This window comes from Engraulis encrasicolus, chromosome 18 (genome assembly GCF_034702125.1).
Source record: "Engraulis encrasicolus isolate BLACKSEA-1 chromosome 18, IST_EnEncr_1.0, whole genome shotgun sequence".
In the NCBI taxonomy this organism is placed as follows: Eukaryota; Metazoa; Chordata; class Actinopteri; order Clupeiformes; family Engraulidae; genus Engraulis; species Engraulis encrasicolus.
In genome coordinates, this window is record NC_085874.1 from 26,210,382 (window position 1) to 26,230,638 (window position 20,257).

Here is a 20,257-nt window from a genome sequence, read left to right on the forward strand (position 1 = left end):
AAAACCAAAAAGCGCAGTATAATCAGTTTTTTGCATTTTTTTCCGAAACGGGACCAAGTTGGGCCAAAAATTTTTAACACAAGAAAAAGAAGGTATTTTAAAGCCAATTTCCGGTCTAAACCCATTTTCGACCATTTTCAAGATACTGCGTTCTGATATTGTAGGGCAGTATAGCCTAGCGGGCTATCCCACTACTCATTTATTTAAACAGCTCTCTATAGCTCCACTCCTCCTCCAGGCCCGCAGACAGAGGGGGGGCAAATGGGTATGTTGCTCCGGGCCCAGGGATACAGGGGGCCCAGAATTGGGTCCCCATTACATTGTATGTATTTGGTGGGGGGGCCCTTTCAGATGACATTGTCCTGGGCTGCAGCAAAAGCTGTCAGCGGCCCTGTCCTCCTCTTCCACCTTCACCACATCCGTCCCTCCTCCCCGTCTCCATCTGTCCTCCTCGTCTCTGCATGCGTGAGTTGGGAGGAACGCTCCTCTCCTCTCCTCTCTTCTCTCCTCTCCTCTCCTCTCCGCTCCTGCATGACTTCCTCACGGCCCCTGCAGCATGTGCCTGAGTAATGTTATCAGCTCATCACCGCGTCCCGCGTCCCCATGAATGGCTTCCCTTGTCCCCTCGTCCCCGATCAGCTGATGATGCCGGAGTGCCTCCAAACAGCTGACAGACACCAACAACAGACCTGTCTATTTACAGGGCTGCGGGCGGATGGGATGAGTTGAGAAGAGAAGGATCGCATTGCATTGCTGTCTCTTATCTTCATCTTTTTTTTGTTGCAAAGTAACCTTTTTTGCAGCCTCTTACCGCAGATGGGGTCGCCGACGGGCCTATTCACTATTTGCTGAAAATACTCAACTACATCATAACAACATTGCTATGACAGTGCCGAGAGCCTTGAGTAACAGATTAAGACATGGACATGACCATTTTGGTGACAGTAAGCTTATAACATAGGTGCTGCGCTAAGGGGTTAAAATAGTAATGCACCAAACCTTGAGGAATGATTACGCAACCCCCATGGTTCCTAGTACATTTGCATTTTTTTGTTCCTTCATGCTCTTGCAGCTCTGAATTGCAAACAAGACCCTTATTATTGGTTTTTGCTGTAGTTTCCACATCATGTTGAGGTTCAGATCTATAATTAACTAGCTTTGATGTGTTTGAAGTCCAGAATTCTTAGAACTCTACAGTACTGGGTACTAGAATCCCCCCCAGTTAGTACCCTAAGACCTCCTCCTATTGTGGTTTAAAAGTTGTATGCCTTGCTTGGTTCATCGTGCATTGCAGTACTTTCATTTGTCTTGTAACAAACATCAGAAACAGTACAAAAAGATCAATTTAATGAATGAATAAAACGGGGGAATAAGGGGAAGTACTGAGCATTGCGGTGGAAAGTGGCTGTCTGAGAGACTGGCTTGGCTTTGGCATGTTACTGTGCGATGGTAAAACAGAATTGATGACATTCCAGGTTGATCATGATTCTGTGCTTCAGCCTCTCCTCCCCCCTGCTATCGCTGAGCAGTATGGGGCCGTGGGTGTTCACAAAGTGCCAGCAATGATCAAACAGCCACACTCACACACTCACACTCGCGCGCACACACTCGCACACACCTTCAAACAGCTTGCTCGTTCTGTGCTTGCCCTGAAATGACACAGTGATCCATTGGGGAGTCAGTCAGAAACATAAAACCGTACTACTGTTACCAGTAGTTACATGGCTGCTTGTCTGTGTACGCTACACATGGACCTGTTTTCACGGCAAGAAACGAATTCGACCTGGTGTGTTCTTCAAAATTACAAGTAGTAGCCTATATGCAGTGAGCTGATATTGATGTAACTGATGCAGAACTTTCAGATGTCCTTCAGCAGATGGGCAGGTAGGGAGAAGAAAGCAAATACTGTGGCGGTGCGCAAGCAAAGCGCAACCCGCCAATAACTTAAAGAAGAAAGCAAATACTGACCAGTCGATGGCATGGTATTTATGAACAGCAATTTTACAGACATTTCCGTACCCCGACTTTCCACCTCGGTAAACTCCTGTATAACTTAATACTATTGATTGATTAATTTAGTCAATTTAGTTAATTTTGACACTGCACACAATGAAATGGCATTCATGCCTCATCCGTACAAGGGGGCAGCACGCAATTGATCTGGGAGCAGCCATAGTGTAATGGTGAAGGAGATGGGCTTTAGGTCAGACTCTCAAGGGCACTTTGGCAATGGATAGAGGTGAAGGGATGGTTGCAAATCCAAATCCCACCCAACACCTCTATCCATGGTTGAAGCCATTGCTCCATGGACTGTAACCATTTATACCCTGGACTTAAAAAAAATAAGTGTAAGTCACTTGTAATGTAATCTATTACCATTATCTGCTCCACCACTCATGTTAATTTACGGCTCTTATGATTATACAGTAATATGAAAAAAAAATATATATAAAATATAAATATATATTAAATATATATATATATTTTGATAGTCACATCACAGATCTTACTGAATACAAACCTTGCATCTGTGAGTACAGCCAATGCAGTGCGTTTGGAATTATTTTAAGAAACTCTACTCCCTATGCCTAAGGATGAGTCATCTCCTTTGCGCCATGTTGACAAGAAAAAAAAAAGTTTGACTGCACTCAGCCGTGAATTGTCTGGAAACTTCAGGTTTGTGAAACGTCAAGTTTGTGAAAAGGCAACACAGACCTCATATAATGGGCACTTACAAATGGTCACACAAATATCCCTTCAGTTTTCCAGCAGAGACAGAGTGGTCTCAGAATGGCCTGACAACATCATTTGGTGTTAATGGACAACACCACTAAACCTTCTGATGAACAAACTGATTCAACGTCTTTTTACTTGTATACCACAGCCTATCCCAGCCTCTTATGCTTTCTACTGTGGAAATTGCCATATGCTATAATAGTGTTTCTCAACAGGGGCGGTACAGCCCCCCAAGGGGGCGTTGGGGAAGTCCAGGGGGGTCGTTGAGAAGGATACAGCTGAAAGGGGGAGGTGCTAAGTTGCCATTGGGGGCATTAGTCCATGTAATTTTTTAATAGTAAGGCCGGCGTTTTCAGGCTTATGATGAGGTCAGGGGGGCATTGGGAGGCTTGTAATGATGCCAAGGGGGCGTTTGTTCCAAAAAGGTTGAGAACCACTGTGTTAAAATTTGCTATATGTTTACTGAAATGTGCAATAATGTGTATTAGGTCTTATATCTATGTATCTATGTGAGCTGTAAGACACCTTAATTTCCCTCGGGAATAATAAAAGTACTCTACTCTGGTGGTACACTGATGTCCAAAAGATGCTCTGCAAAACATATGCCACATTTAGTCACAAGGTGGCAGCAACTGTTTGCTGAATGAATAACAAACCCAACCCATCTGAAGTCAGAGCAGACCTCGATGTCAGAGGTGGCTCTGGTAGGTAGGACTGAAAAGACATGCATACAGCTCCAGGCCTTTTTATTAGAATACCATGAAAAAGTTGATTTATTTCCATAATTCCATCAATAATGTTAAACTGTCATGGATTGTAGATTCATGGCCCAGTTTTTTAACTATTCCAATCATGAAATTGTTTATTTTTACACATTTTGGTCTTCCAGCTCAAAAAAACCATGAATTGGGGAATTCACATCATTAGAATATTGTAATAAAATCACAATTTTCTTCATCAAAATTTGTTTCACATCAGTGCACATGAAATCAGTTGAACTTTGGTACTTTCTACACAACATGCAATGTTCAATACTTGGTTAGGACTCTCTCTGTCTTAATATTATTAATAATAACGGCCATGATGCGTTTAACATTGAAGTCAATGCCACGTTTTGGCGCTAACTCACCAGTTTAATTCTAAATAACCAGAAATGAAACCCCATTGAAAATGAATGGGGTTTTATTTCTGTTGAGTTAGAATTAAACTGGTGAGTTAACACCAAAACGTGGCATGGAAATCTACAGGGTATATTGAAGAGTGAAGTGTGGGGCACCAGGTCAACAAACAAGAACAGCTGACAGCAAAGCATCAAGGATATCTGGGCTTCCAAAACTCCCATGCACTGTTTTTGCCATTGATTTCAATGTTAAACGCATCATGGCCATTATGAAGACAGAGAATGTCCTAACCAAGTATTGACCATAAAGTACCAAATTTCAACTGATTTAATATGACCAGAATTTTGATGAAGAAAAATTTGATTTTATAACAATATTCTAATAATGCGAATTCCCCAATTCATGTTTTTTTTAGCTGGAAGGCCAACGTATATAAAAAGAAAAAAAATAATGATTGGAATAGTTAAAAAACTGGGCCATGAATCTACAATCCATGACAGTTTAACAGTATTGATGGAATTATGGAAATAAATCAACTTTTTCATGGTATTCTAATAAAAAGGCCTGGAGCTGTACATAGATGATTCATGTGCATATGTGACTTCCGTGTGTGTGTGTGTGTGTGTGTGTGTGTGTGTGTGTGTGTGTGTGTGTGTGTGTGTGTGTGTGTGTGTGTGTGTGTGTGTGTGTGTGTGTGTGTGTGTGTGTGTGTGTGTGTGTGTGTTCTGTCAATGGCCCTGAAAACATGGCACAAAAGCAGTGAAACAGTGTCTCCTTTACTGCGTACATGACATTACATTACATTTGGCAGACACTTTTTTGTTTAAACCAAAGTGACGTACAATTGTGGATATACATGTAACCAAAGCATACCTCAATATTAGCAGTGCCCAAAAATGAAGACATTACCGAGATCACTGTGCACATGATGCATCGGTAGCTAAGACCCCTTCTCTTATGTGGAGTATAATTCTGATGATTTCTTCCCAAGGTCAAAGTAACTTGAAAATGGCCCTTTTAAAAAAACAATTGACCAAAGAGCCAATGTTTTTTTTTTTAAATTATATCCTAGTATGCATCAAGTATGAGGGCATTGTCAGCTTGCCATACATTCGCACAGCTGCTGCACAGATACTGGCTGTAAACCTGTATACTAGGGCTATTCAAATGGTGGCCCTGGGGCCAGATGCGGCCCTTGGGACGGCAAGGCTCTGGCCCCCCACAAAACCCCTTGAAATACGAAATAGTTTTTCGGAATTTAGAGATAAAAGTATGGATTCCGTATTGAGCTGAAACAGGACACGGGACGTAAAAATACAGGAAATTGCATGTAAGAAATTCAAAACTTTCTGGGGGAGGACCCCCAGACCCCCACCTTAATGAAGTTTCCCATATTTTTTGTATTGACAGTTGGCAACCATAATACGTACATTTTGGACCCTTTGCTGGGAGGAATATGAAAAGCTGGCCCTCGTTGAAATATAATTGAATACCCCTGCTGTATACAGTGACACAGATCTGACAGTTTGTGACACGATAGCCACTTTTGGGAGATGGATAGTTGGAAGTGAGAGCTTTTTCTCACCCTTTCCTATTGTGTTGTGTGTTCTCCTTCCTTTGCCTTCCCTATGCTAGCTCCTCCTGCCAAAGTAGCTGTCAGAGTAGAGGGGCTGGCTCCACATCGCTCTTTCAAAGCATCACCTCTCCTCTTTTGTGGCGTGCGTAGCCTACACACACAAACACAAACACACACACACAATGTTACTTGCACACAAAGTTAGTGTGGTCGTAGCCCAGGATGAAAATATAAAAGTCACATTTTCTTTATTTTCTGTATGTTGGCCTATTGTATAGATGTACAGCACTTGAGATATGGGTAGAAATCATCACTGGCTAATGTAGAAGGCCTTGCATCACAGACACTCATCACAGAAACCAAAACTACAAATCCATTAACAAAAGAGGACAACATTCAATAATTTAAAAATATCTAATGCAAAAAAGTAGGCCTACATTTAGGTCTGTGAAGGTCCACCAAACCCAACTGACTGCAGTTGCTGATAACATTTGATACTGTTCGGTTGTTTTTAGTACAAAATATGAAATCTACCATTTACTAATATGACAGCATAAAGAAAGCAGGCATAGGCCTACATCATATAAATACATTATATATGAAGCCATTTAGTACTAGACACCTTTGCAAGTTTTGCTGAGGTGCATCGTATAATGTTTTGTAGTTTATTTCCAGAATTCATGCTGCCCATTCACAAATGTAAAAGGACAAAAACACCATCTTTCACTGATTAAAAGAGAGTTTTGGGGAAAATATTCTGAATTATACTCTTCCATACCAGCAGGCAAACAAAAACCTATAACAAATGAAACAAAGGTGCCGTTTCCACATAGGCAGATATTTATAAATGTGGGTATTATTTTTCTCCTGTTAAGGTGGAAACACAACATGTTGAAAAAAAATAAAACTTAGTTGTAACATAAACGTTTCAGCGTCCTAAATGGGATGATTTTAAAGACGGATTTTTAATATGTGGATTTTAAAACTATCTAAAACAATCCAGATAAAAATATCTGGCAACATGGAAACAGCACCTAAAAATGGTCCTAGGGCTATTTACAGCTTTGCACATTCAATAGCATAAAAGACAGACAGAAGGGTGACAGTAGCCTGGTCCTGACCATCCCATAATACTACCAATCCTTTGGCGGAAGTACGTAGGATGGCTCGCGAGGCTAGGGTGACAGTGGGAAAATAAAATAAAAAGTTGAAAACAGCAGCATGAAAAAGTAATGATGATACCACAGGATAGGCATGGCCTGATAAGGGCTCAGTGCTTTTGGTTATTCATTGTAAAGAATTCTCACCGGTAGCATATGCCAAACCTTTGTGGTAGCAAGCTGTGATTCCATATGCAAACACCAGGTGGCGCTTCAGTCTTCCTGTCCAATTATGCCTGGGGACGTTGACTCAAAAGACATGGCAGAACTGATGACTGTGGCATGATGAATGCCATACCGAGGAAATGTTTTTATTTTATTTTATTAAAACATTAATAAATAGCATCTCTTCACCAAACACGCATTTGTACAAGGCCCTTCCATGGTCTGTTTCTGAGATAAAGGCACACTTCCACATGAAATGCTCCCTTTACACATGAGCAACTCAAGGTCTCTCCATCTCCTTGGATAACCTGCTCTTAACAGAACTACTCCAGGAGAGAGGGAGAGAGACCAGAGGGGGAAAGATCGCAAAGGAGTAACCATTAGAAGAAAATAGATACAAACTGTTAAAGTGACTGAAAGAAAAATCTGAACAGAGCTTCAGGGGTGGGGAACCTGTCTCGGGGGACGGATACTTTTAATCTTATGCAGCTTCACATCAAATATGAGATGTTTTGTAAAGGAATCTTAGAAAATACATTTGAAATAAAATTAGGTCATATTCAGGGGACCTAGAGAAGGTGGGGTCTGCTTTAAAGATGGCTGCCTTCAATATAGGCTTGAAGTGCAGGGGAAAATCTTGGTTTGTGTTCATAGTACGGCCCTCTGAGGACTTTCACAGCCCTCGGATGAATTTGAAATGGCCCCTCGAATGAAAAAGGTTCCCCACCCCTGGCTTAGGATGAAGGGCTCTGGAAAAAGCAAGTGAGGCTATGTGCGCATGCATGTTTTCCATAGTGTGGGGGGCAAAAGAATAACCTGCAGGGCAACAACCCTGCTTCTTACCAACCAACCCATGGTTGAGTACGAGTGTGCCCCCCATGCATTTAAGCAGTGTTTCCCAAACAGGCCCAGAGGAAGTGCGACAGTACTGTAGGGGAGTTGCAGAGAGATGGGACAGTTAGCCTAAAACCTTTGATACATGCCCTCATATAATATAGCCAACTTTTCATGTGAACTTTGCATTGAAAATTAGCAATGTTGAGGGACAAAACATGTTGTTGAAAGTGAAGATTGTGCTCATCCCTGGAAAAGATGCAGGACAAAGGCGGACTGTAGTTTTTGAGTGAGAGGACCGCACACTTAAAATCCTTTTCGTTTGTGTTTATTATTTCATGGCTGGATTACGTTTAGACTTCAACAGTCTTCATCCGATTCTCAAAGCATCTAGAATCTGATGAAGACTGTTTAAGTCGAAACATTATCCAGCCATGAAATAATGAAAGAAAACAAAAAAAAGGATTTTAAAGTGTGCGGACCTCTCACTCCGGGACAAAACATGTTTGGCATTTGGATTATTCTGAGGTCCAAACGGGATGCCAGCAGAAAAGGTGTGGGAATCACTTAAATACATGATCCAAGTGTGTTCCAACCACGGTTGTTGTGTGAAACTCAGGGCCGTGGTTATCGTGAAGGTATGCTTCAAGTTTGTCAGAGGACGCGCTCAACTTCTTGGAAAAAATGAATGTCTTTGGGTGCACGATAAAAGGTATCAACTGAAAGAAGAAAAATCTGCACTCACAAACTACGTCTCATTATTTATTTGTAGATTACCATCATGTCCACAAACAAACACGTTTCAGCTATCAAGCCTTCCTCAATGCGTGGTACTGATGAAGGCTTGATAGCCGAAACACGTTTGCTTGTGGACATGGTGGTAATCTATGAATAAATAATGAGACGTTGTGAGTGCAGATTCTTCTTCTTTAAGTTTATCGTGAAGGTATGGCCACCAGTATCACACAGCATTGAAATATAAATAATGAAGAAAAGAGAAGTGGAGTCAAGTTGGCACAAAACCAGATTTCTACACACGAGGGAGTCTGCCTTCTCTTCACACACATTCTCTTCATTCTCTCAGTCTTGAAATCTAAGCTGCAGTGTGCTCCAGCCTCTCCTTGTCAGTGATGTCTGTCCCACTGTGATGCACCTGCAAGCTGAGGGATGATGCGTAGAGTCCCAATTCTACATTCTCTTCAACATCAGCATTATTTTTATTTAATAAAAAAAGAAACTCTGTTTTTATATAATAATAATTATTATTTTAATAGCATCTTTTGTGTGTTAAACACACATTTGGCCGAGTATCCATTGCCAAATAAAACCAACCGTTTAAAAAAAAAGGAAAATAACTCAAAACATACATACATACATACAGTACATACACACATACAAACATACTTACATACATACAAGTTTGTGAGCCATCATAGCCCCCCCCCCGGGCACACAGCCTTTGTAGCTTTTCAGGTTCCCTGCTACTGTCCCAAAAGATCAACAAGTTCATGGGTATCAGTAGGACCGAGGAACGACATCTCCCACCCATGTCCTTTAGAGATCAGCTCTGGTGCGCAGGCACACACACACACACACACACACACACACACACACACACACACACACACACACACACACACACACACACACGCACACGCACACGCACACGCACACGCACACGCACACGCACAGACACAGACACAGACACAGACACAGACACACGCAGACACACACAGTGCGCACACCCTAACATACATGCGCACTTGTATTTTTTTTGTATGCTCACATCCACTGCTGCGTCCATGGCCAGGCAGGCACCCCTTTTGTTGTTGTTGTACTGAAACCACTTTGACATCTCGCTAAGAATGTGCTAGAACTAGTGGTGGACAGGCAGGCACAAATGGGTGCTAATGAGAAGACAGAAGGTGCTGCTGATGCTGAGGCTGAGGCTGAGGCTGAGAGAGAGAGAGAGAGAGAGAGAGAGAGAGAGAGAGAGAGAGAGAGAGAGAGAGAGAGAGAGAGAGAGAGAGAGAGAGATAGAGAGACAGAGAGAGAGAGAGAGAGAGAGAGAGAGAGAGAGAGAGAGAGAGCGCAGTGATGGGGTAGGGTAGGGGGATGAACATGGAGGGGTGGGCATGGGTGTAATTTTAGATGTGGATGGTGGGGACATGTCGACATCGTTTTGGAGATAAACCTAGCTTGTCCCCTTCACGTTTTCACAAACGTTGCAAAAAACGGCATAGCCTATCCAGACAATTTGCCATCAATGTCCCCACCACTTTCCATGGGGGTAGGGGGGTGAACATTGGGACTTGGACAGGAAGAGAGAGGATGACATGGAGAAGATAAAGAATAGAAGAAGACAGCAGCAACATAAAAACCTGAGAATACAGAGTGAAACAGAAGTGATGGAGGGAGGGAGAGAGGCGGTGGGGGGGGATACAGAGAGAGAGAAAGACAAAGTCAAAGAGAGGAAGAGAACAAGAACGAGAGAGCAAGATAAGAAACGAACAAAAAGAGCCAGACATCAGCATCCCACTAGATTTCCCAGGGCTGTGGTGATGACGGGGTGCTGATTTGAAGCTCCAGGAAGGAGCCAGGCCTCTGTGTGTGTGTGTGTGTGTGTGTGTGTGTGTGTGTGTGTGTGTGTGTGTGTGTGTGTGTGTGTGTGTGTGTGTGTGTGTGTGTGTGTGGAGATGGGTCCTGGATGGCTCCTGCCGCCGCTGCGTGTTGGTGTGGCTCCCTAGTGAGCTTCGGTGGGGCTGATCATGTCGTCTGCGCGGCGGTACGTCTCCAGGGCTCGCACCGTCGACACGTCCTGAGGAAGCTCCGACTTGCGACGCACAAGTGGGCGCTCCTTGCGCTGCTGGTCACGGTGAACCTGTGCGCATGCATGCACACATACAGACAGACACACACGTGCACACACACACAAACGAGACTAGGCTGGTCAGACATGACGCGTGTGCATATGACACTGCAGAATCACAGTATGAAAAAAGTTTACATGCATTAAAGAAATCTGATAATGGGTCTGTGAGTAGTAGGCGTTGCCCCAAATGTGCGCAACACTAAACTGGAATTCCAAGCTTATGATTGGCTACTCTTTATTCTAGAACAAGAATAACCCATTAATACCAATGTGCCCAACGTGCCATGTCTAAGGTGTGCCTGTGCTAATAGTAACACTCATAAGCCGAATAGTGCCCATAAACTGATTATTATGAATTTAGTTTAGTACTGTACATGAGCACTTAAATAAACCAATTCCAAGAAAAAAACAATCATAAATGGCATCATATTGACTTGCATATTAATCGTGTGTGTGTGTGTGTCTGTGTGTGTGTGTGTGTGTGTGTGTGTCTGTGTGTGTGTGTGTGTGTGTGTGCATGTCTCACCTGCGTTGCCTCCTCCTCCACGTTCCTCCTCAGCATGTTGACATCATCCATCAGCGGGCCGTCTGTTTCCATGTCAACGGGGCTGCCAAGTTCACCCGGCTCCACATGCGTCACGTACTGGAGAGAGAGAGAGAGAGAGAGAGAGAGAGAGAGAGAGAGAGAGAGAGAGAGAGAGAGACATAGAGAGAGAGAGAGAGAGAGAGAGAGAGAGAGAGAAAGAAAGAGAGAAAGAGAAAGAAAGAAAGAAAGAATGAAAGAAAGAAAGAGAGAGAGAGAGAGAGAGAGAGAGAGAGAGAGAGAGAGAGAGAGATAAAGCAAGAAAAAGAAAAAAATATTCAGTCATGACATGTCTAAAGAAAACACTTCCAGCTTATCTTGGCTGCTTGATAGAGGCTGCAAGCAAGCAGGTTAGTACAGTAAGTAGCCGGGGAGCCAAAGTCCCAAAATTGGGTTGGACCTGACATGGCTTGCCATACTTTTTATTTGTGATTTTTTGGATAGTTCTATCCCTTAGGAAAAATAATTGGAGGGTCTGCTCGGGCGGAAATATCGCGAAAAAAAGTTGTGCCTATTTGAATGTATATACCCTTCATTTTTTGAGAGAAATTTCTGAAAAATGAGAAATGACCTGAAATCCATGGTGGCTTGGGTAAGCTGTCAATAAAGGCTTTCCAGGTGCACAGGACTTACATGCTGACAACATTCAATTGAAAAAAATATTCTTAAACCACATTTCAATAGGATTTTGGACTCAATTTTGTGCTTAAAAAATTAGGCGTTTTTTCACTTTTTTGCTATATTTTCATCTTTACCTCATTGGCAATCAGGTTTTTCTTCATGTTTTGACATTAAACAATATGCCATTCTTTTTATTACGAAGTATAGTGATACCACAACAAAAATTATGATTCTGCGATGACTGTAGTGTATGTACCCTTCATTTTTAGAGAGAATTTTATAAAAAATGAAAAATGACCTGAAATCCTTAGTGGCTTGGGTAAGCTGTCAATAAAGGCTTTCCAAGTGCAAAGGACCCATCTACTGATGATATCCAATAAAGAAAATATTGTTAAACCACATTTTTACATGATTTTGGCTCAATTTTATGACCTAAAATTAGTCGTTTTTTCCCTTTTTTGCTATATTTTCATCTTTTCTTCATTGGCAATCAAGTTTTTCTTCATGTTTTGACATCAAACAATATGCCATTCTTTTTATTAAGCAGTATAGTTATACCACAGCAAAAACCATGAAAATATAACCAAACTCAATGGATCTGTGGGGACTCTAACTCTAGTTGAAGAGTTCAGATGCAAAACCCCCTAAGTGCCTTTTCAGAAAATAATATGAATTCATTTTTATTTAATGCAAAGCTATCAAAATTGCATATTTTTATTTTATTTAGGCCTATATAACATAACTATCTATATGTATTATCAAGTACATGACTGTAAACCAAACCAAAAACGGGGTTCTCTAAAAATATAGAAGTGCAGGTCTTCAGAAATGGAGTTAGGGGCTTTTTGCATCTGAACTCTTCAGTTGGTGATCAACAGGCCCAGAAAGTCAATAGAATTTCAGCCTACAATCAAAGTGCTGAAATGCATGCTGAATACTGAGCAATATGACACACACACACACACACACACACACACACACACACACACACACACACACACACCACACACACACACACACACACACACACACACACACACACACACACACACACACACACACACACACACACCACACACACACACACACACCACACACACACACCACACACACACACACACACACACACACACACCTAATCTGGGGATCCAACAATGATCTCCACCCCAGGTGACACCCTGCATACTGTACATGCTTCGTACATACCCCACATATACAGTGCCTTAAAAAAGTCTACACACCCCTCCTCAAATGTCAGGTTTTTGTGATGTAAAAAATGACAGAAAGACAAATAAATTCACAGCTTTTTCCACCTTCAATCTAAACTATTAACCTGTACAATGCAATTGAGAAACAAGCATGAAGCTTTAAAGGGAAACAATAGAAAATAAAAAACCTCAGTTAACATGGTTGCATAAATATACACACGCTTAAATTAATACTTAGTTGCAGTACCTTTGAGCTTGTCTGGGCCATTCCAAAACCTCAATCTCATTCTAGTGAAGCCATGCTTTTGTAGACTTAGGCGTGTGCTTGGAGAAATTGTCGTTCTGAAAGATTAGCTCCTCTGCATCTTCACCTTTCTACCAGGGGGGCGAAGGTTTTGTGCCACTACCACGGCCCCTGTGAAAAGTTTCATAATTCCCTCCTCCCTAATGAAGGCCCCAGTTACAGCTGAAGAAAAACAGCACAAAAGAACAATGCTGCCACCACCATACTTCATGTTAGGTATGGTGTTATTGCGGTGATGTTTCGCGCCAAACATACCCTTTTGAATTATGACCAAAAAGTTCAATCTTGGTGAGGTAAATTTCTCAAAAAATACTTCTGTAATCTCCCAAATGCATGTGGGAAGATTTGTTATGGTCAGGTGAAACTGAGGTTGAACATTTTGGACATAATTCCAAAAGGTATTTTTGGCACAAAACATCACCGCAATAGCACCATACCTAACGTGAAGTATGGTGGTGGCAGCATTGTTCTATTGTGCAGTTTTTCTTCAGCTGTAACTGGGGCCTTCATTAGGGAGGAGGGAATTATGAACATTTCCACAGGGGCCGTGGTAGTGGCACAAAATCTTCGGCCCCCTGTTATAAAGGTGAAGATGCAGAGGAACAAATCTTTCAGAACGACAATTTCTCTAAGCACACGCCTAAATCTACTAAAGAATGGCTTCACTAGAATAATATTGAGGTTTTGGAATGGCCCAGACAAGCCAAAGGTGCTGCAACTAAGTATTAATTTAAGGGTGTGTATATTTATGCAACCATGTTAATTGATGTTTTGTATTTTCTATTGTTTCCATTTAAAGCTTTATGCTTGTTTCTCAATTGCATCGTACAGGTTAATAGTTTAGATTGAAGGTGGAAAAAGCTGTGAATTTATTCGTCTTTCTGTCATTTTTTTACATCACAAAAACCTGACATTTGAAGAGGGGTGTGTAGACTTTTTGAAGGCACTGTACATAGCCCTACTTCCTGGATGTGACACAGTGAGCTATTTACAGAGATGGGGGCAAAGGCGGGCCTACACAAAGCCTGGAAAGCCTATATTTTCAGGAATCACATAACCCATTGCAGTTTGCACACAGGGCAAACTGTTCTACATAGGACATCATTGCCAGCATTCTTCATACACTACTGGAGAACATGGAGCTGAGGAACACATATGCACATTTTTGGACCACAGTTTGGCCTCCAGCACCATCCAGCCATAGAGTCTTTGTTCTAAACCCCACTATCTGAGACTGTACAACCATCATGTACTGTGGATTTCCTCTCTAACTGCTCCCTCTTGTTATCAACACCAGCACACCTCAAGGGTGTGTGCTAAGCCCTCTGCTCTACACCCTATCCACCACAACTGCCTCTTTCTCTCCTCATTTGCTGACACGTTCTCACACTAATTATGAATGAAGACAAGACATAGGCCTGCTACAGGAACAAGACAAAACATCTTCCGCCGTGGTGTAACGACAATTACTTCGTATTGGACTCCAAAAACAACAAGGGAATCATTGTGGACTTTCACAAAAACAATCACAGAAGTCACAGACCCCTCTGGTGACTCAGGGGGTCAGCAGCTTTAAATCCCTGGAGGACGTGTCCTGGAGTATTCACATGGCCTCAGTGGTCAGCAAGGCCCAACAATGTCTCTTCTACCAGAAGAAACTCATGGGCTACCAAATCCTGAAGCCACTGTTGATCAACTTCCACATCTGTGCCATCAGAGGACAAAAGTAGGCACTCCAGCATGTGATGACAACAGCTCAGAAAATCCCTGGGATGCCTCTACCAGAGATTAGTACTATCAACCACACGCACTGTAAGGATGTGGACACCAAAAGCAGAAGAAGTGCTGAAATACTGCTTTGAGTCCACTGATTGGTCTGTTCTGCAGCTGCTGAAACATCTGCATGGGGGAGTTCCCAGTAGTTTGGTACAAATTTGTGTATGTGCATGTTAAATGGGCAAACATCCTCTCTACACGTTTTAATGTCATCACGGGGTATGACGGGGGAACATTTTATCTCCAGCCTTATTCAATGCTTATATGGATGAAATGAGGTATGACAAACAAGTTTTATAGTTGGTGATAGTTGGTGTTGACTAATCACTTGCTATATGCAGCCAACCTTACCATTCTATCTCCAAGTAAGAGTTAGTTCCAACAGCTCCTTTATATCTGTTCTGATTATGAGGTAGAGTTTGATATTAATAACAATGTTAGGAAGAGTGTGATACTGTGGTTAAAGTTCCCTCCTGTCTATCTATCTAAGAGCTGGGAGTAGCAAATGCCACAAAATATCTGTGGTGCATCCTGCATCCTGATGGCTGAAAACTGATAACGCAATTAGTTGATCCAGGTCATAGCTCTTTTAGGGACATGTCTGGGAACACTGGTATAAGTGCCTTCATTAGCTTCCCTTATATGTACTGTATGTAGGCTACTGTATGAAAGTATGCTGTTGTGAAGTATTGGTGTACTGTGTATTTCATGTATCCCTTTTGGTCCTCAAGCCTGTAATATTATTTAAAACATGTGCATAAGAGGTAGCTGAGCCACTGCAACACATCTTCAACAAGAGTCTACAAACGGGTAAGACACCTGTAGATAGTGCCTACGGTAGGAAGACCTCTTCTCTCATACCAGTCCCCAAAAAGCAACACAACAATGATTACAGACAGCTGCTCTCACATAATGAGAACATTTGAGTGGGTACTGCTTGCTCAAAAAGAAAACCCAGGTTTGCCATGCTCTGGATTCCATACAGTTTATTTATCAGGATAATGTGGGAGTTGTGGACGTTATCCTGTAACTGCTACATAGGGAACATTCTCACTTGGACAAAGGAGACAGTGAGAATAGTATTTTCTCTAGTAGTGCCTCAAACATCCATACACTTTTGCTGAGAGACTAACTTCTGCAGATGGTGGATACAGCTCTGGTGACCTGGATAAATGACCCCAGTACATCAGACTAAATGACCTTACATCACAAACTGTGGTCAGCAGCACTGGAGTGCCACAAGGAATGGTGTTCTCCTTGTGGTGTTGTCACCCTATACCACCTACTTTTGCTACAGCACTACCACATGCTTTTCCTATACCTACCACATGCAAGTTTCCATAATGACACTGCAATTGTGAGGCGTATCAAGGGTGGGTAGGATGGGGAGTACAGGCGACAGGTGGATAACTTGGTGCCGGACCAACTAGCTGCAGCGGAATTCCATAAAAACTAAGGAGACGTTGCTTGACATAAGGAGAACCACCCCTCCACTCTATCAGAAAGTGTTCTACAGTGTGGTCTAAAACGGCAGCAGATCGGAAAGGTCTCACACACTGTTGTGTTGTATGACCACCCTTTTCTTAAATTATGATACAAATTTGGTGTTGTATTGTCTTAATAAATGTATACAATGTCTGGACTTACTTTAACCAAGTTTTCACCAATGCAAGATCTTGTATTGATGATGGTAGAGTCTGGACACTATGTAACACCTTCTCCAGCATATCCAAAGATTTCTCAGTGAGGTTGAGGTCTAGACTCTGTGGTGGCCAATCCATGTGTAACAATGATCGCGCATGCTTCCTGAAACCATGATTTTATAATTTGAGCCTGATTAATCTTGAAATATGCTGTATTTTTTTTTTGAATCCATTGATATCATTGCAATTGATTCAGCTTTCCAAATACAAAGTATTTCAGTGACTGTTGATGGAAATTATTTAACCCTTTCAAACAGACTAGCTTATTTTATATGACCTTATATGGTCATTTCAAGAAGTTCTTTAAAGACGTTAGAAACAAGTTGTTGCACCTATTGTTCAGGGAACAAAATTCACTCAGAGTGAACACATTCCTCAGAGTTTAGATCTCTCATTCAGATTCTTGAGGTTGGGTTGGAGAAGGCTTTACATAGTGTTCAAATTCTACCATCATACAATACCTTGGTTGAACTTAAAGCAACACTAGATGGAAAAAGTCCAGATATTGCAGATTGAGTGTGACCTTATAATATGCACCATATGCATTTTTTGCCTGCCTGAATTTGATACATATTATTATGGTTACCCCACCCTCTGGAAGATGAGGGCCCACAACTTTCAAGCTATAAGTGAGCTTATTCCTGGTAATAAATGGGCATTCAATTGCTAGAACCTCATCTCCATGGCATACTGCTGTATGTATAGGTGCTGTGTGTATGATGTGTATTACAGTACAGTATGTGTGTGGTTGTGTGAAATGCCTTATGGCTAAATGTGTGTTACATGTTAAATATGTTGTGCAATAATATGTATCATGTTTTGCATATCTATTTATTTATGCTGCTAGAGACCTTAATTTCCTTCAGGATTGATAGTTATGTACTCTACTCAACAGTACACACAGTGTATCTTTTAGAATTTTGAGAGTAGTCTAGGCTTTCCTCTGGGTTACTGTGCCTGCAGATGGCAGAAGGTACTGAATGGTAGTTGTGTAATTCTACGGTCTCCCCTTCTGTGAAAATAGCTCACTGTTACATCCACAAAGTATGTACAGAATGTACGGGTGATGTACTGTACGTAGTACATGTACGTTGTGGGGGGTGTCACCTGGGGTGCAAATCATTGTAGGATCCCAGATTACTTGTGTGTGAGCGTGAGTGTGTGTGTGTGTGTGTGAGTGTGTGTGTGTGTGTGTGTGTGTGAGTGTGTGTGTGTGTGTGTGTGACTGTGAAAGGATGTATGTCATTGCTAAATATACAGTGTGCTTTTCAGCGTTTTGATTGTAGCCGGAAATCCTATTGAGTTTCCAGGCCTATTGATCACCAACTAGAGTTGAAATCGCACAGATCCATTGATTTTGGTTGTATTTTTTATTTTTGATTTTTTTGCTGTGGAATCAGTATACTGCTTAATAAAAAGAATGGCATATTGTTTGATGTCAAAACATGAAGAAAAACTTGATTGCCAATGAAGAAATTATGAAAATATAGCAAAAAAGTGAAAAAAACGCCTAATTTAGGTCATGAAATTGAGCCAAAATCATGTACAAATGTGGTTTAACAATATTTTCTTTATTGGATATCATCAGTAGATGTGTCCTTTGCACCTGGAAAGCCTTTATTGACAGCTTACCCAAGCCACCAAGGATTTCAGGTCATTTTTCATTTTTCAGAAATTTCTCTCTAAAAATGAAGGGTACATACAGTACAGTCATCACAGATCCATTGATTTTGGTTGTATTTTCATAATTTTTGTTATGGTATCACTATACTTCTTAATAAAAATAATGGCATATTGTTTGATGTCAAAGCATGAAGAAAAACTTGATTGCCAATGAGGTAAAGATGAAAATATAGCAAAAAAGTGAAAAAACGCCTAATTTTGAAGCATAAAATTGAGTCAAAACCCTATTGAAATGTGATTTAAAAATATTTTTTCAATTCAATGTTGTCAGCATGTATGTCCTGTGCACCTGGAAAGCCTTTATTGACAGCTTACCCAAGCCACCAAGGATTTCAGGTCATTTTTCATTTTTCAGAAATTTCTCTCGAAAAATGAAGGGTACATACATTACAATAGGCACAACTTTTTTTCGCGATATTTCCGCCCGAGCAGACCCTCCAATTATTTCTCCTAAGGGATAGAACTAACAAAAAAAATCACAAATAAAAAGTATGGCAGGCCATGTCAGGTTCCTCCCATTTTAAAGCACTTTTGAGAGTTTGGCTCCCCGGCTAAAGGCACTACACACAAAAACATTGTACCATGACTGTGCCAGGTTAGCCTGATTATCATCGACTTTCCAATCTCTTCGAGACTTGGTCTGACCAAGACCATAACAATTCATGTTTCCCAAATGGCATGGTTAACCCCTTGATGCCTGATGTTGCGTTGTGCAACATTGGCCCTGGCGCCTGGAGCTGCGTTACGCAACATTCAGGCTCATGAGATTTGAGACAACTTTATTAAAAATCTCTGTTTGTTTGAGATGAATGAACACATTCTAATGAAAGATGGGGGTCTTGGCTAGCCTGATAAACCAGACTAAATGTGGATGTCTAATTTACCACCCGTAGACAAAACATTTTGCCGTCCAGCGGGTGGCGCTGGTTCACCAGGCTAGGTCTTGGCCTTTAAATGCAACTTAGGGCATATTTTTATGTGCTTTGGAAGCTGAGATATTTAGGTTTTTATAGGCTGAGGGCAGCTTTTCTTTAAAAGGGCTCAGGCATTCAGCATCCTTTTTTACAGGTGCCTTAGGCATCAATGGGTTAACCAGTCTCCCTTGGTTTGCTACAGATTGACTGGTGTCCCGCAAAGTGGATGGAGTTCCTGTTTTTTTTTTTTTGGGAGATCAGAAACGATATTTACATTGCTCTTGACCTGACAAGAAGCAATGCCGAAGGTGTTGCGTCACTAGGAGGGCATGGCGTGGCTAGTGTCTGGTTGGACTAAATATGCTGCTAGGGGAAACTGGAGAGATGAAACGATAAATAATCATGCCCATATATTACAACTAGCCTGGGAACTCCCATACTGCCTTTAGTTCTACACAATCATTTCGATCTGAAAGAATCTCACTTCTCATAATCTCACTTGTGATTAGGTCTGGTGGTAACCAGGCAACATTACAACACCAAGTGCTCACAAAAGAAAACCAAACAAACCAAAAGTTCTTCTTCCTTCGTGTCTTTCGTGCCAATCTACCCTGCGCTTTAGCCTCACAAAGGACATGGGGACAGTTCTGTTCAAGTTTACCTCTGGTGACATTGTTAAGTCCATGAGTTAGTGCAGGCCAACCGGAATGCCATCGCAATACAACTGCCACCAAAGTCACCAAGCAAGTCATCAGCTAACTGTCCTCTAAGGCTGCTCGATTATGAGAAAAATCAATATCACGATTATTTCAGTCAATACTGATATCACTATATTTTTAAGATGATATTTCTTTTGAAGACAAATAATAATAATTGTGCTGAATAATTTACAAGCTTCCCTCCCATCAGCAGTGTGAGTGGAGGGCCATAGAGAGCACAGTTGTGTTCTGCATGAGTGTTGGGTAGCAAGCAAGTCTGCTCTGTGCTCGCAATGGCTCAAG

At 41.6% G+C, this 20,257-nt stretch overlaps 1 protein-coding gene across 4 annotated transcripts in view; it reads right to left on the bottom strand.

Moving 5' to 3' along the window:
- Positions 1–8,837: 8,837 nt before the first annotated feature.
- ppp2r5cb (protein phosphatase 2, regulatory subunit B', gamma b) overlaps positions 8,838–20,257 on the bottom strand; it is a 44,901-nt gene continuing 33,481 nt past the window's right edge. For all 4 annotated transcript variants that reach the window (XM_063223350.1, XM_063223349.1, XM_063223352.1 and 1 more), the window contains 2 exons: positions 10,991–11,107; positions 8,838–10,473 (listed from right to left, as the gene is read on the bottom strand). In XM_063223350.1, the coding sequence (XP_063079420.1) occupies positions 10,336–10,473; positions 10,991–11,107 (255 nt within the window). In that variant the 3' untranslated portion in view covers positions 8,838–10,335. The remainder of the gene's footprint in view (positions 10,474–10,990; positions 11,108–20,257) is intronic.